The sequence below is a fragment of the Dermacentor andersoni genome, chromosome 4 (genome assembly GCF_023375885.2).
Source record: "Dermacentor andersoni chromosome 4, qqDerAnde1_hic_scaffold, whole genome shotgun sequence".
Classification (NCBI taxonomy): Eukaryota; Metazoa; Arthropoda; class Arachnida; order Ixodida; family Ixodidae; genus Dermacentor; species Dermacentor andersoni.
Window position 1 is genome coordinate 178,725,762 of NC_092817.1, and position 15,115 is coordinate 178,740,876.

Genomic DNA, 15,115 nt, shown 5'->3' on the forward strand with positions numbered 1-15,115 from the left:
GGTGTAGACGAGCCGTATGTAAAAATACTGAAAGATATCTATAGCGGCTCCACAGCCACCGTAGTCCTTCATAAAGAAAGCAACAAAATCCCAATAAAGAAAGGCATCAGGCAGGGAGATACGATCTCTCCGATGCTATTCACAGCGTGTATACAGGAGGTATTCAGAGAACTGAATTGGGAAGAATTGGGGATAAGAGTTAATGGAGAATTCCTTAGTAACTTGCGATTCGCTGATGATATTGTCTTGCTTAGTAACTCACGGGAACAACTGCAATGCTTGCTCACTGACCTGGAGAGGCAAAGCCGAAGGGTGGGTCTAAAAATTAATCTGGAGATAACTAAAGTAATGTTTAACAGTCTCGGAAGAGAACAGCAGTTTACAATAGGTAGTGAGGCACTGGAGGTGGCAAGGGAATCTACTTAGGACAGGTAGTGACTGCGGATCCAGATCATGAGACTGAAATTATCAGAAGAATAAGAATGGGCTGGTGTGCGTTTGGCAGGCATTCTCAGATCATGAACAGCAGGTTGCCATTATCCCTCAAGAGAAACGTTCATAACAGCTGTGTCTTACGTGTACTCACGTACGGGGCAGAAACCTGGAGGCTTACGAAAAGGCTTGTACTTAAATTGAGGACCACGCAACGAGCTATGGAACGAAAAATGGTAGGTGTAACGTTAAGGGATAGGAAAAGAGCAGATTGGGTGAGGCAACAAACGCGAGTTAATGATATTTTAGTTGAAATCAAGAAAAAGAAATGGGCATGGGCAGGACACGCAATGAGGAGGGAAGATAACCGATGGTCATTAAGAGTTACGGAATCGATTCCAAGGGAACGAAAGCGTAGCAGAGGGCGGCAGAAAGTTAGGTAGGCGGATGAGATTAAGAAGTTTGCAGGGACAACATGGCCACAATTAGTACAGGACCGGGGTAGCTGGAGAAGTATGGGATAGGTCTTTGCCCTGCAGTGGGCATAACCAGGCTGATGATGATGATGATGAAGACTCCAGCTTGCAAGACGGCCAGATGGATCCTTCAGTCTGGCGAGCCAGCACATTGAATGGTGATCTGTCACAACTCGAAACAATCGGGCGAACAAATATGGTCGGAACTTACCAATTGCCAACATAACGGCCAAGCATTCCTTTTCCGTAGTGGAATAGTTCCTTTCAGCTTGAGACAAAGTGCGGCTTGCGTACGCAATGACGCGCTCGGCTCCATCTTGCCACTGTACAAGGACGGCACCAAGGCCAGCGTTGCTGACATCCATGTGCGAATCGGTGTCACTGTCTTCGTCAGTGTCCTAGAACTGGAGATGTGTGCAGACGTTCCTGGAGTCCACAGAAGGCCTCTTGTTGGTCCTGCTCCCAGACAAACGGAACATTATCCTTTGTTAACCATTGCAAAGGTTCGGCTGTCCTTGAAAAGTTAGCCACGAAGCGTCGATAATATGCGCAAAGCCCTAGAAAATGGCGGAGTTCGTTTTCGTTCAAAGGTGTTTGAAACGAAGCAACAGCAAAGGTTTTGTCGGTTCTGGTCGAATGCCTTCGTAGCTGATGACATGGCCTAATAATTTGTGTTCGTCACACCCGAAATGGCATTTTTGAGGCTTTAAAGACAGGCCAGCAGTACAAATTGCGTCAAGAACTGCTGGTAAGCACTGGAGGTGGTGCCTAAATGTTTTGAAAACACAATGATATCGTCTGGATAGACAAGGCGTGAGTGCCACTTAAGACCTGATAGAACCGTGTCCATCATGCGCTGAAAAGTAGCAGGCGCAGAGCACACACCGAAAGGAAGGACCTTGAATTCGTAGAGTCCGTCAGGTGTAATAAATGCGGTTTTCTCATGGTCCCGGTCATCAACCTCTATTTGCTAGTAGCCGCTGCGAAGGTCCATCGATGACAAGTATCGAGCAAGTCGAAGGCGGTCCAAGGAGTTGTCGATCCGGGGATCAGGATAAACGTCCTTCTTCGTAACGTTGTTAAGCTTGTGATAGTCAATGCAAAAATGCAGTGTACCGTCTTTCTTTTTCACCAGAACCACAGGTGACGCCCATGGACTGGTGTAGGGCTGTGTGATATCGTCGGTAAGCGTTTGTTGGACTTGCTTTCGGATGGCGTCTTGCTCTTTACGACAAACACGGTAGGCACGTTGGCGCACGGGTTTTCCATTGGGACTTGTAATAATTCTGTGTTTCGCAATAGGCGTTTGGTTCACTTTCGATGATGAAGCCAAACAGTCTGCAAAAGACTGTGAAAGGCTTAGAATGCTATCTTGTTGTTCGCCTGATAATTTAGAATTCACATCATTATTGCTGTTGGCTGCTACGTCACAGTTAGAATCTCGATCATTGTGTCCTACAGTTAAACAAGCAGGATAGTCACTGACTGGCTCCAAATAGGCCATGGCAGTTCGTAGGGCGAAATGCTGGTATTTACGACGGAAATTGGGCACTAAAATCTGAGCAGTCCGTTACGACAGCTGCAAGATGCATCGGGCTACACAAAGTTGTCGAGCCAACAAGACTGACAGATTGCCTTCAGCGATTCCAAGATGGGGAGGATGATCGTCTGTTTCTATGGTGGTCAAAGCAGTACTCCGGGGTCGCAAAGTAGAGCTGTCACCGGAAACGTATAACACAGTGGACTGTGGGTGAAAGCCGTCCCAATGAGTTGCGTGTTCGCTGGAAAAACTGAGAAGCAACTCGCGATACTTTATGATAGCGCCGTACTCCCGAAGAAAGTCCATGCCGAGTATGACCTGCCTAGAACGCTCTGACAGTATAATAAATGAACCGACAAATGCGGCCTCACAAATTTGTATTGTATCCTCGCACTGCATTTGGCGATCGGCGTGAGAACATGACCGCCGGCTGTACGGAGCTTATGTCCTAGTCACGGTGTCATCACCTTACGAAGCGCAGTAAGCAGTTGTCCCCTCATGACACAATAATCGGCACCAGTATCGACAAGAGTGGTTGCCGGGAGGTCATCCACAGAAACGAGTATGTCGGATGGAACAGGTTCACGGTTGTCGAAGCAAGGTGCCGAAGGTACGCAGTCGTCGTTTTCCTCGTCGTTATCGTCGTTATTGTCGTCGATGTCATCGTCGGGGTGTCGCAGCGGAGGATCTTTCGAAGTGCGTTGGACTGCGGCCCCACCCCGGAGGTCGCTGTTCTTAGTTTCCCCGACTTGGGCTCGCGGCCCGGTTGCCCACGGAAGCGGAGAACGTAGTGTAGCGGCTAGGTGACGAGCAACGTCGAGGAGGTGGTGATCGTGACTGGCACCTCTGCGGAGACGGAGATCGGGTCATTAGCAGGGACTGTTCAACCGGCGGGAACTGCGCGTACGGTGACGAAGGTTGACTGGCGAGATATTGCTGCATTTCTCTCGGTCGCTCTCCCTCCCGTGGGCGATGAGCGCTGGGTGATAGCCCTGGAGTCCTATTCTTCGGTAGTAGCTGGCACGGTACAATTCCCCACTTCGCCACAGTGGAAGCAGAGTGGCTGATATGCGTGCACCACACGTCTGACTTTCGCGTATTGATTCGGGGGCTCGTGGACCCGCACATATTTGTATGTGCAGCTTGGCCCTTGAAGTGGCACAGCGGTTCTTTAGGAGAAAGTGGGTTAGGGTGGTTCACGGGTTGGGCACGTAGCCTCACTATTTGCGCATAAGTCAGTACGGGGGCGGCTTCCGGTCTGGTTTGCACGAATGGCTGTGCCGTCTTGCGTACTTCTTCGCGGACGATATCTGTGATTGATGTTAGGGTCGGTTGAAATTGCATTCCCTGTAGTCAATCGAGCTCCTCACGCACGACACAACGCACAAGCTCTCGAAGCGCATTGCTGTCACAGGGCAACGAGAGAGAAGATGCTGATCCCAGGCTGATTTGGCGATCGTAGACCGAGGAGCGTTGGTGAAGGGCTCGCTCCATTGCTGTCGCCTCAATGACAAACTCAGCTACTGTAGCTGGATGCCTTCACATCAGTCCAACAAACAGCTGCTCTTTCACTGCCCGCATCAGCAGGCGGGCCTTCTTCGCTTTTGTCGTGCCAGTGTTAGCACGCTTGAAAAGCCGCGCCATGTCCTCTGCGAACATGGCTACGCTTTCTTCCGGCTTTTGAGCCCTACTCTGAAGAGCTTGCTCTGTTCACTCTTTTCTTGATGGGCTGTGGTGCGTATCACGTATCTGTCGTGGAAATTCTTGCCAGGTGGTGATGGATGGCTCGTGGTTAGCGAAACACGTTCGGGCAGAGTCCTCTAGGGCGAAGTACACGTTCGTTAACTTTTTCTGTTCATCGCAATAATTCACGTCAGCTACACGATCGAAGCCATCGAGCCAGTTTTCCACATCCTCAAAAAGCTCATCATGGAACAGCCGCGGCCAGCGTGGCGTGTGGACAAATAGCGACGCAGTAGGCTGTCCCGTACGGTATCTCTCCTGTGTCTTGCTTGTGGTTGTGGTGGACATCCTCGGCAGATCTTGCAGGCCGTATTCCGCAGGCAGTCTTTAAAGCCGTCAACTTTTGCGCAGGTTGTCCGCTGCCAGTTCCTGGGGGTCAGAGTACATAGACACGCACCTAGCAACTCCACCAGTTTGTTACAGACAAAGCCACAAAAGACTTCTGCCCAAGCTACAGATATTTCATATAGCTATCCTTGCACCTTCGTCGTTTTCTTCTCGGTGCCACCCAACACGCTTAGCATGTGGCACCGGACTGCACCGAATGGCTATCAGTTGTGTCAAGGTCGTGGCAATATTCTTGGATTGTAGAGCGAAGTGACACACACAGAGATTAGGAGCAGAAAGGAGGAGCACTCGTGCTGTCTGCTTCTAGTCTCTGTGTCTGTCACTTCGCGCTACAATTCAAGAAGACTGGATACCTATTAGCGTCGGTGAGGCGTACGGTGCAAGACACGGCAGGCCTGAGCATCATTCCGAGTTATCGGGGAGGTGCAGCACTTGTTACTGACAATGCACTGAGGTGTCGGTCGAGCACCTAACTCGGGACATCCCACCTCCCGTAATTTCTATGCCGTCGTATCGTTCCATCGCCGTTATTCAGCGTCATCGCATTGTCACGATGCCATCATCGTCAAGTCGTCCTAGTCACACCATACTTGTACCATCATTACTCCATTACTATTAATCCTTCGTCGCTGCGCGTATTATTCACATGTCGGAGCACTACAAGGTTTGTCAGACCCAAATTGGCAACTTTGTTTCTTTCTGCATAGGCAAGAGCACTCACAACGTTTAACAAGGTTCCAAATAAAGGAAATAAAAGTTATGTTGGTCCCACGGGCTGTGGAAAACAATGTAACCGAATCATTCTGCGCTGTTTGCTTAGTGAAGATATTGATGGCGAATGTTTAGTATCTTCAACGCTTAGCCGACACGAGGGTGGCGCGTTGATGTTAAATTTTACCTTGCGTGTACTACTGCGGTTTGTCCGCCTAGTAAAAAGAACGCACATGGGGAGGTGTTTCGTTGAGGTGTTGTTGTGCGCAATAATTTCTAACCTCTGAGGCTGTCGAGCTTATTCATAGCCTTACATGGCACAACGGATCGCGACAGAAGTAATGAACATTTATTTAACTATGGGTCTGCACGTGCAAAAACCACAATTTGTTATGATGAACGGCGCCGTGGCGGTCAAATTTGACACCGTGGTGTTCTGTAATGTGTCCATAAAACGAGCGTTTTATTATTTAGCCCTCGCCGAAATGCGGCTGCCGCAGTCGGTACCAAACCCACAACCTCGAGCAATGTCATAGCTGTAAAACTAAAACAGTGGGCACAGAAGTGTAGATGTGACGTGTGACCGCTTCCGCAGTGTTGCCAGACCATACGCTGTGCTTGAATGCGGCTCTCCTAGTGCACAATCTGCGTAAGTTGTGCACTAGACAAATACAGGTGGCATTTATTTTTCAGAAATACCAGAATCGTACCGTATGGCATCTTGCACTTATAATTAACCCATTTGAACGCAACCACTGTCGTGTGTAGCGCTTGCTTGCCTTCTCAGGTCACATTTTCCTTATCCCCCACCTCCACCTTGTATGGAAACTGCAAGCGAAACGTGGCAAGGCGGTTCTTCACTTGATTCGCGACTGTGTCGATTCTACTCATTCTCTGCCTTCTCTCCACCCGCCTCTCTATCATTCTATCTAGTTTCCTTCTGCACTTGCACGTTAGTAGAGAGGTCAGCGCTGGAATTTCTGCAGTGTTTGGCGGGGATCAAAGATTTCACAGATGTCACGAGGCTAATGCGGCGACGCCCAGGTAGCTCGAGAGGGCATTGTGCACGTTCGCCACAGTGCAAAGGTTCACAAGTTTCTCGCGTTGCCTTTCCTCTCTGCAGCACTCCTGTCATGCAAACACATGCCCTGAAGCACCTCCTGACGTGGTGTTTAAGACAATAGCAGCAGTAACAGCCGTGGGATACTCGAAGGAAGAGTCAAAGAAAGCTTGGCTTTAAAAAGTGATAACTGCGCATCCCAGCACGTAGCTTTCACTGAATCACGGTAGCTATTATTTAACATCCCATTTCCCTAAAGCATTTCTTTGTAGTGTATTTGTAGAAATCTTGCTAAGTGGATGTCCTACACACACTGACAGACATTGAAAGAACTACAAAGAAGACGAGTGGTGGTCTCACCTAACAATTCATTGTTTGTCTCGGAGTACCCAGCATTCGTTTTACATACATTTTGTCTCTTCGAACGTAGAACTACGCACTTATACAGACAGAGAAAGCGGTTTCACTGCCAATGCGGAGTAGATTGCTTTGCTGAAAGACAGAGATAGAGAAGGCAGGAAGGAAAGGGAGGGAGGTCACCGGGACCTTGTTTAGTATGCCACCCTACATGTGGGGTGGTAGATAGGGGAGGCGAAGAGAAGAAAAAGAGAGCAGGTGCAGAAAGACAAGCTTTACAGTCAGTGATCTGTGCAGAATCATAAACTTCTGTACACAATTCTCGATTACTCTTCCTCTCTACCCAGAATTGCTTGTTCTCGGCCATTCACACCTCCACGCCCCCCCCCCCCCCCCTCACCTCTTCGTTCCTCCATTGCAAGCAAACAAGACGAAAATTGTGCTCCACTTACTTTCGGTAAGCGAAGGCTTGGCTAAGACAACCACAGCTCCAGCGAGGATGCAGCCATAGATGGCTACCAGATTTTCCACTCCATTATCCAGGTGTATGCAGACCCGGTCTCCAGGAACCACGCCATTATTCCGGAAACCAACAGCATAACGCTTCATGTGAGCCAAGGTTTGGCTTCGAGTGAGGCTGACGACATCGCTAACCTGCAAATGGTCGTAACATTCACTCGTTTGCAACACTCTACTAATGCACCGCATGGCACAATTATACCATCTGCCATCTGGCGTTTATTTGACCTATGTGCTTCTCATTGTCCTGAAGCAGTCTATCATTCGAGCAATTTAGCAGCTCGACCATTGGAGCCATCTCCGAGACAGACCCAGGCTTCAAAATCCTGGACGACACTACATCCACCACTTCCCGAGTTGCAACCGAAAGACACGAGATGATGTTATAGGGTAAAGGATAGCGTGTCATTGCCTACAACAATTCTAAAAAGGTTGCCACCCGTACGGCGATGAATGCTGGAATGTGCAGGTGCTACAACGATATTCATGTTAGCGGGGATATATCGTCCTTACGTTGCACAGAGTATTCTGCGTATATGGGTATTGTGGAGCAAAAGGTCCAAGGTTAGGTCCTAGTAGGTTACAAGACAAAGAAGTTTTCAAGCTGTTATTGCCATCCCCTCGGTACTATTATTATTTTAATAGTTGCGTATTGTACCGACTGAAAAGTTTGCCAGCAGAGACTTGGCTGACGGACACTGTTATTATGCCACCAGCTAATATGTAATCGCTTATAGTCTGCCGAATATTGCCAATGGGTTCTACGCCCCACTATGGTTGACAGACACTATCTCGCTCCGGTAAGCGGCTACGCTATACAACATAGTTCATACCAGAAGGGCATAGTATTCATGCAGTTGTGAAGCAGAATTCCTCTACAGGGCACTCCATACCAGAGCTTGAATTTTTTGATTTGCGCTCATGGTAACGCTGGAAACCCTTTTGAAAAGTTATCGCGGATATTTGATTAATTGTCAATTGTCAATTAGTTGTCATTCCGCAGAGTGTAACAAACATCTGGAATTTAAGGTATGAATTAGTAGCATCTTCTTTTCAGTTGCGCCGTTATTCTGGCAGAGAAATACTATTTGTTTAAACAGAGACCAATGGAGTATCGATAGGGATTCAAGGTTCCTTTTCACCCAGCGCAACGTGTTTCACGCTAGTTCCTACCATGTGGCTGGTCGCTGCTGGGCATTCGCGCTGCGTGTCTGTGGCTCACTTGCTGCGTGCGCAAATAGCTTCCCTCAGGTTTCACCGTGGAATTCATGGCCATTGCAAGAGACATTCATGTTCTTGTTCTTGCTCTTCCTTACTCTTGTTCATGTTGCATAAATTATTTTATGAAGGTGGGTCACTCGCCTAAAGGCTTGTAAACGACATCTTAAAGTTATTTTGTTTACTATTCGTGTAGAGAGCGAAGTACGCGCGTAGAAGTGTTTCAATATAATATTCAATCAATGCTCTTATATGAAAATCCAAACAGCGTCCTACATACACGATGTGCGGAGAGAACGTGTAATTTGAGGTTACTTTTTGAGGATAGCGACTGCCGCTCAGAGCCAAAAACATTCTGCAATACATCAGTGAGGAACATGCGCATGCGTAAATGACTGCCTCGTAATAATCATCAGCACAAACGACAGGACCTGCAATGAAACACTGGGAACCCTGGCATTAGCGATAGCGTTGACATAAAGACAAAGTGTTTTAGTCGAAACGCAGATATATATATATATATATATATATATATATATATATATATATATATATATATATATACCTTACTGCGATTCTACACATACCTACATAGATGGTGGGCTAAATTTGCTACCTGTACTGGAACCTGCTCTGACGAAATATGGGGCTGAGCACCGGCAGCCCACTCACAGAGGGTTTATGTCATGTGTCCTGATAAATAATGTTTTCTGTTCACACAACAAGGCACATCACGTTGCCATGTATTGCTACTGGCGCTGACTTTGCCTTCGCAGTCTGCGACTCTTAATTCGAAGCAGCGAGCTTCATCTGCGAAATGGTCTTCACAATAAGGTATTAGAACTCTATTGTTTTGCTTCATATGACCTCAGTAAGCCTTTCATTCGTCATACATGTGAATCTCCTTACGTATACTAGCTTTGTAGTAGTTCTCAGTGCAGTTTGCAAACCGTCCACAGGTGCAGTAGACAATTTGCGAAATGCTGAAAGTGTGCTTCTTCACTCATGTAGTTGACCCACGCATGATGGCGGACTTCATCCTCGACCAGAAATAAGTCAGACACACAGAAGCTTTTGCCGCTATCTTAGCCATAATGTGTGTCTTACTCCATCATAACTGTTTGGAAGCCTACTCTCGGTACAATGGTGCGTGAGCAGGAGGTCGGCCGTTCCATGCCGCGGAATAAAATAGTCTGAAAAAGCCTACTTCGTGAATTTCAGATAGTCTCGTTGGACCACCGGAAACCGCGTGAGCAGCATGGTCGCTTGCTATCGCGTGATTCCAGCTGTGGAGCTCCGCTAATAGAGAAGCCAGTGACCGCAAAGGCCGCTTGGTCCCAATAAATATTATCATGCCTCGCGCTTCTTAGTTACCTGCCTTGGTCAACACCTGTTAGCTTCATCGATATTCCTATTGTATTCTCTATTTCGGAAGTCATCTCCGGTGGTGGAATGGTCTGTTGTTAACCTGATGCAATGATCTGCGAAGTGTTTTTCATTTGTAACATGTATTGACTTACAGACATCTGTATACACTGTTTCTCTACTGCAAGTCCTCACCTATTATAGAAAAGAACAACTTATTTTCTCTACTCAGGCCTTTTCTTTTGAAAGATAAAAAAAAGAAATTCTACATTTTTCTAGTCCCAAGAACCATCCTTCCAGGGTCATTATATCTCGCACCTTTTCATCAGGCTTTTGGGTTAATATATAGCCAGGGTATCTCATTTCATTTATTTTCACCTTAAAGGCCCGGAGGCATTACATAAGGGAGGGCTTTAATCCTTGTAACAATGTTAGAAGAAATCTACAGAACAGTAAACATTCATCTCGCTTCCAGTGTTATTTTGACATTCTTGATAATAGCAGAGTATTACCAAGGTGCCCAGGCATCCACTCAGGCGAACTTCTTTTCTTTGTAACACTTTCCCAGCATTTAGTACGTGCGATTTTTTTCCACCAAACAAGAATGATAAAAGTAGAGTCCCTTCACCAGAGGCAAATTTCTGTTCCTATCAAACTGGAGCTATCGTTTTTTGACTGGCCACTTACAGGCACAAGGTGGTTGTTTGAAACGCGTATAAACCGGTACGCGTATGCATGGGCTCCTTTACAAGGAATGTACGTCTTTTCACAACGGGCCTAGGACAGTAGACTTTTACTCTTTGCCCGTAGATCGCACTTCCATGGCGTCACAGCTTTCAAAAAACTGCAGCTCTTCTGAATAACAGTTGCTCCGTGAAACAGGCGTGAAACTACAGTGCCACGCAATCTGACGTTGTAGGAAATATGAGCTTTTGTAGAGCATTTGTTACCATAATACATATATCTGGCATTGCTACGCCGTATAGTTTAAACATAGCGCATCATTCCTCGCGCAAAGCTGTCCCACACGAATTGAAAACTGTACTCGACAACTACATTACTTCGATGAGTGGAAGAGAGCACAAGCCGGCACTCGTCCGAGTTTTCTTCTCTGTCCCTTGATTGGACGCGCCCGCGCTTACTGGACCGCATCAGGAATCCTGGCCTGCTCTACTGTCTTTGTCTGGTGCATTAGTGACTTGCTAGATGATTATCTTCGTGTGAATGTCCACAATGTACCTGAAATGCAATGTGGTGTGCCACCGTTGCAAGAACTCAACCGTGACTTGCAACACAGCCGCGGCCCCGGATGTACATGTGATGCAATCCCGAAACAAACATTACTGTGTACTCACCAGCAGTAGTTTTTCAGGGTTCACCAGCAGTTTCTCCTTGGCCAGATAGTAGAAAGAGCACTCAGGAACGTCCACATCGGGGTATGGCGAGTAGATGACACGATCATGGATACGAGCCTTCATATTTCTGGGTAATATTATCGGGATCATTGCATCACAGAGCAAAATTGAAGCGCATGAAAGCTTGTCGACATTTCTGAAATAAATATTCCTGATTTCTAGTCCCATAACTCTACGTGCAATGGACAAGGATGCCCTTATGCACTCGCAGGAACCGCACCAAATAGTTCTGTACGGTAGGGCTTATTAGGGAAATGTATTGCAGCAGTTTAACCACCTCTGCCTCTTTATGCTGCTTCAGGCAGAATTGCCAAACTCTCGTATTTTACATGACACGATTCAGATTGTTGTAAATGAGGGACACAAGCAGGCGTGTCGCGTGATTTATTTAATACATTGCGGACTTTCTCCTAGTGTTGTGCAGTGGCTACGCGAAGCTGAAATGATATTCATTTCACGTTTTCCAACCAGCGGAATGGTTGTCGGGCAGATGGAATGGAAAAGGAATTAAACACCGAAATTCCGGAATGGAATTTGAATCAAATGAGCACATTATTCTAGACCGCTAAACGTTCATTTTAAACAGCACTACAAGTAAACTATATCTGTAAATTTCTCTAAACAAGACTTGGCCAATTTCTTACAGGTTTCCGTCTTTTTAAACACAGCTCTTTCAGTATCTTCCGTAGGTGACTGCCTCTGCCGCAATAATTACCAACAAAACGGTATTCTACGCATTCAGCACTTCTGGAGACCATGAAACTATTCTGCGTTACAAGAATTGCGTGCATTTAGAGTCAGCACGAATTAGCTGCCAAGAATGATTCGATTTCTCAAGACCACTCTTGAATGACCACAGAAACTTTGAGGCCGAAGACGATGTCGCATATGATTACAGCTTGCGCCAGTCCATGGTGATTTTAAGCACGCGCTTTTTTTTTCACATTGCCTAATATCGAGAAGGCGGGATAACAGGTCGTCACAAAGGTGGCCTGGAAAAAATAATGCCACCTAGCATATTCCTGTAAATATAAAACGCGATATTGTCATGCCAAACAAGAATGCTTTTCGAAGTGACAAAATAATAGTACGTACGCGGTCACAATTATACGCATTATTATTGGTGAGATATTTAAGTTTTCAAGAGTATATTATTGCTAAGGGCCGCGTAAGTGAAAATATTCAGCCATTATAGAGAAAGCGCTTCATTTACTGTAAAGTAGGAGTAGAATCGGTCAGCTAGGCCAGTTAAAGATTGAGAATGGTCAAACTCCAATCATTCCAAAGAGTTTCCAAGCATTTCCGCACTCCGCAACACCGTGGGAATGGAATGGTGGGCCCCACTCCATAACTCTGCTTATTAAATTAAAAGGCACTGCGTGAGATTTTTCGCAGAAGGCCCTACAAACTTTTCATTTAAAGTTTTACCCTATATTCGGGACTTGTGTAGAAGGTAATTATTCTTGAATAAATATTCAAAAGAGTCACTTTAGTAAACTGTGCTAAATGTTACGTACAGTAACCAGCATGCAATCGGTGACGTTTTCCTAGATTGCATTGCATATCTTTAAAACTTGGATAAGGTTATCCGGGAAATTAAAAAGAGCAGTATAGGCAAGAAGTTCGGCACAGGCGAAATACCAAGGTTAAACTGTTGTTCTGGTCACCGGTAAGATGAACGATAGATATAAGAACACCTATAGACAAAATAGACAAACAAGAACTCCTCCTAGAGTATACAGTGCATCTTGAATACGTCTCAGTTCATGTCTTACAGGGCAACCAAAATTTACGTACGACGTCAAAGTGACTTCCAATTACCTGTGGAAAAATACAGCGCGTGTGCCGTTGAGATTCCGTGGGTGTGCCGATAAAGGCTGTGTTTTGTGATACGTGGGATAGTGATTATGCAGTCCTTACAGGTGCTGGTACTGATAGCCGTACTCGTGTACTCGTTGGTTTCAATCTACGAGTACACGCGCGCTGCGGTCTGCTTGGAGGTTGGTAAGAGCGTGTATCGTTTCCTCCTAATCGATGAAGCGGCCATCGGGGAATGGCCCACGAATAGATTATAGGAGGGATCTGCATGCAGGACTGTGGCGCCTCTCTGAATCGATTGATGCCAACGTGTTTATATATTATGTAGTTGTATGCGTATGTTTGGATGCTGCACATTGACTTTCCGTACGAATGCGCCAGCCGGTTCCAGGCACCGCTTCTTGTTTTCATGGTATAGTATGCAGTTTGATACTTTTGGCAGCCTCTCTGCACCGAGAAGTTGGATTTACGCCATCGCGACGTTATGCGGTCGCTCGTGGAGATTGTAAATTGACAGGTGGTGGAAGCGGTAAAATGCAGCTGATCGACTTCTTTTCCTGCGTCATAAGAGCGACTCGGCTTGTAATATAGCGTACCAAATATTCTGTAGCACGCTGCCTATATGAAATGTCTACCTTCTTCCGACCTAGCAGATACAGTTGATGATTTGAGCTGCCGTTATGTAGAGGCCGCCAAACATCCGCTTCAATGTGACTGCCGTAGAAGCATGTTAATATGCCGCGCTATTTTAGTTCAAGATAATACGAATTCACGATTTCCACGGTTTATTTCCTCCTGTTGATATCTACAGCTAGACTAGACCCTTCTAGATACATAGCGAAGTTTCATAGGCTCATGTTTTCTGCGATTCAACTTATTAATACTGTTCTGCTAAAAAAATGATATTCGAAGGTTGTGTAAGCGCTAAAACCTTCCACAAAATACTGTTGTTAAACAAAACAAAACAAAACAAAACAAACTTACCTACTCATGTGATGCAGTATTATTCTACGTAGGAAAGTAAAACCCGAGTGCCCATGAGCTAAGAAGACCGTATGGCCGTTTTAGCCACAGCGATCGCAGCCAGCAACAAGGCAAGCTGCCTGCTTTGTTCAGATAAGCTAGGCTATCATCTATCACTATCGAGAGCCAATCGTAATATGTCCGCCAAGATACCACTCGAACTTCCTGCCGGCGTGAAATGAAACATCATTTACGCATCACGTCCAGTAGGTTGGCGTAGTTCTGTTACTTCTGCCAACTGAATATTCGTGCGCTTCTTCAGGAGCAACGAATGCTACGGAGACTTCATACGGACCACTTAAAATGATGGTCTCGACAATCACAGACAGTTGGCGACAGCAAAAGTTATCTCTGTGCCACTAAGGGTGCTTTATTTACTGTCCGCTGTTAGACAGTTTTAGTTACACGTACGTAGAGGCTTCACGTACGCAAACGTGAAAATCCTACGTACCTTACGTGCACGCCATCTGAAACGCTTTTAGCTACACGTACGCGACGCACGCCAAGAAGGACCCCGTAGCTCCATCTATCGGGAAATCTGAACACGGCGGTAGCCAATTCAATCCTGTCGCCGTGTTTCGATGCGAGCCGTCTGGGGGCGCGCGGCCCGCGGTCGCTTGTTCGTGACTCGAGGAACTCCCTCGCGAAGCTGTCTGCGTGCGCAAGAAACGCACGCAAAGAATTGAATCTCACGTACGTCCGTGAGACACGCGCGCGCCCGCTACGCTCTACGCATGCGCACTGCTCACACGTAGAATCTCTACGTACGCAAAGCCTCTACCTACGTGTAACTAAAACTGTATGCTAACATTTGCATTAACGACTCATCGCACATTACAGCGTAATTGCTGCTTCTGGGGCTGGTTCCAGAGCGCACACCACTATTCGCTTGGCTTGTACAACCTCATACAAACATTTTCAGTATATATTTAGTGATAACATATAGGAAGGCGCGTCTTGGGCCAACATGTATCTCCTAAATGTAGCCCCTACTTATACAACTTCCCATAATTGCAACTCAGTAATATAGACAAAAATCTACAATGATATGAACATAGGTATGATAGCACTTGCGTTCGCTCATGCCTTG

General features: G+C 46.4%; 1 protein-coding gene across 1 annotated transcript in view; it reads right to left on the reverse strand.

The window, feature by feature from the left end:
• The window catches only part of LOC126530654 (uncharacterized), a 100,048-nt gene extending 88,736 nt beyond the window's left edge, over positions 1-11,312 (reverse strand). The window contains exons 1-2 of the mRNA XM_072287983.1: positions 11,125-11,312; positions 7,120-7,321 (exon numbers count right to left, since the gene is read on the reverse strand). Of these exons, the coding sequence (XP_072144084.1) occupies positions 7,120-7,321; positions 11,125-11,274 (352 nt within the window). The 5' untranslated portion in view covers positions 11,275-11,312. The remainder of the gene's footprint in view (positions 1-7,119; positions 7,322-11,124) is intronic.
• Between the last annotated feature and the right edge of the window lie 3,803 nt (positions 11,313-15,115).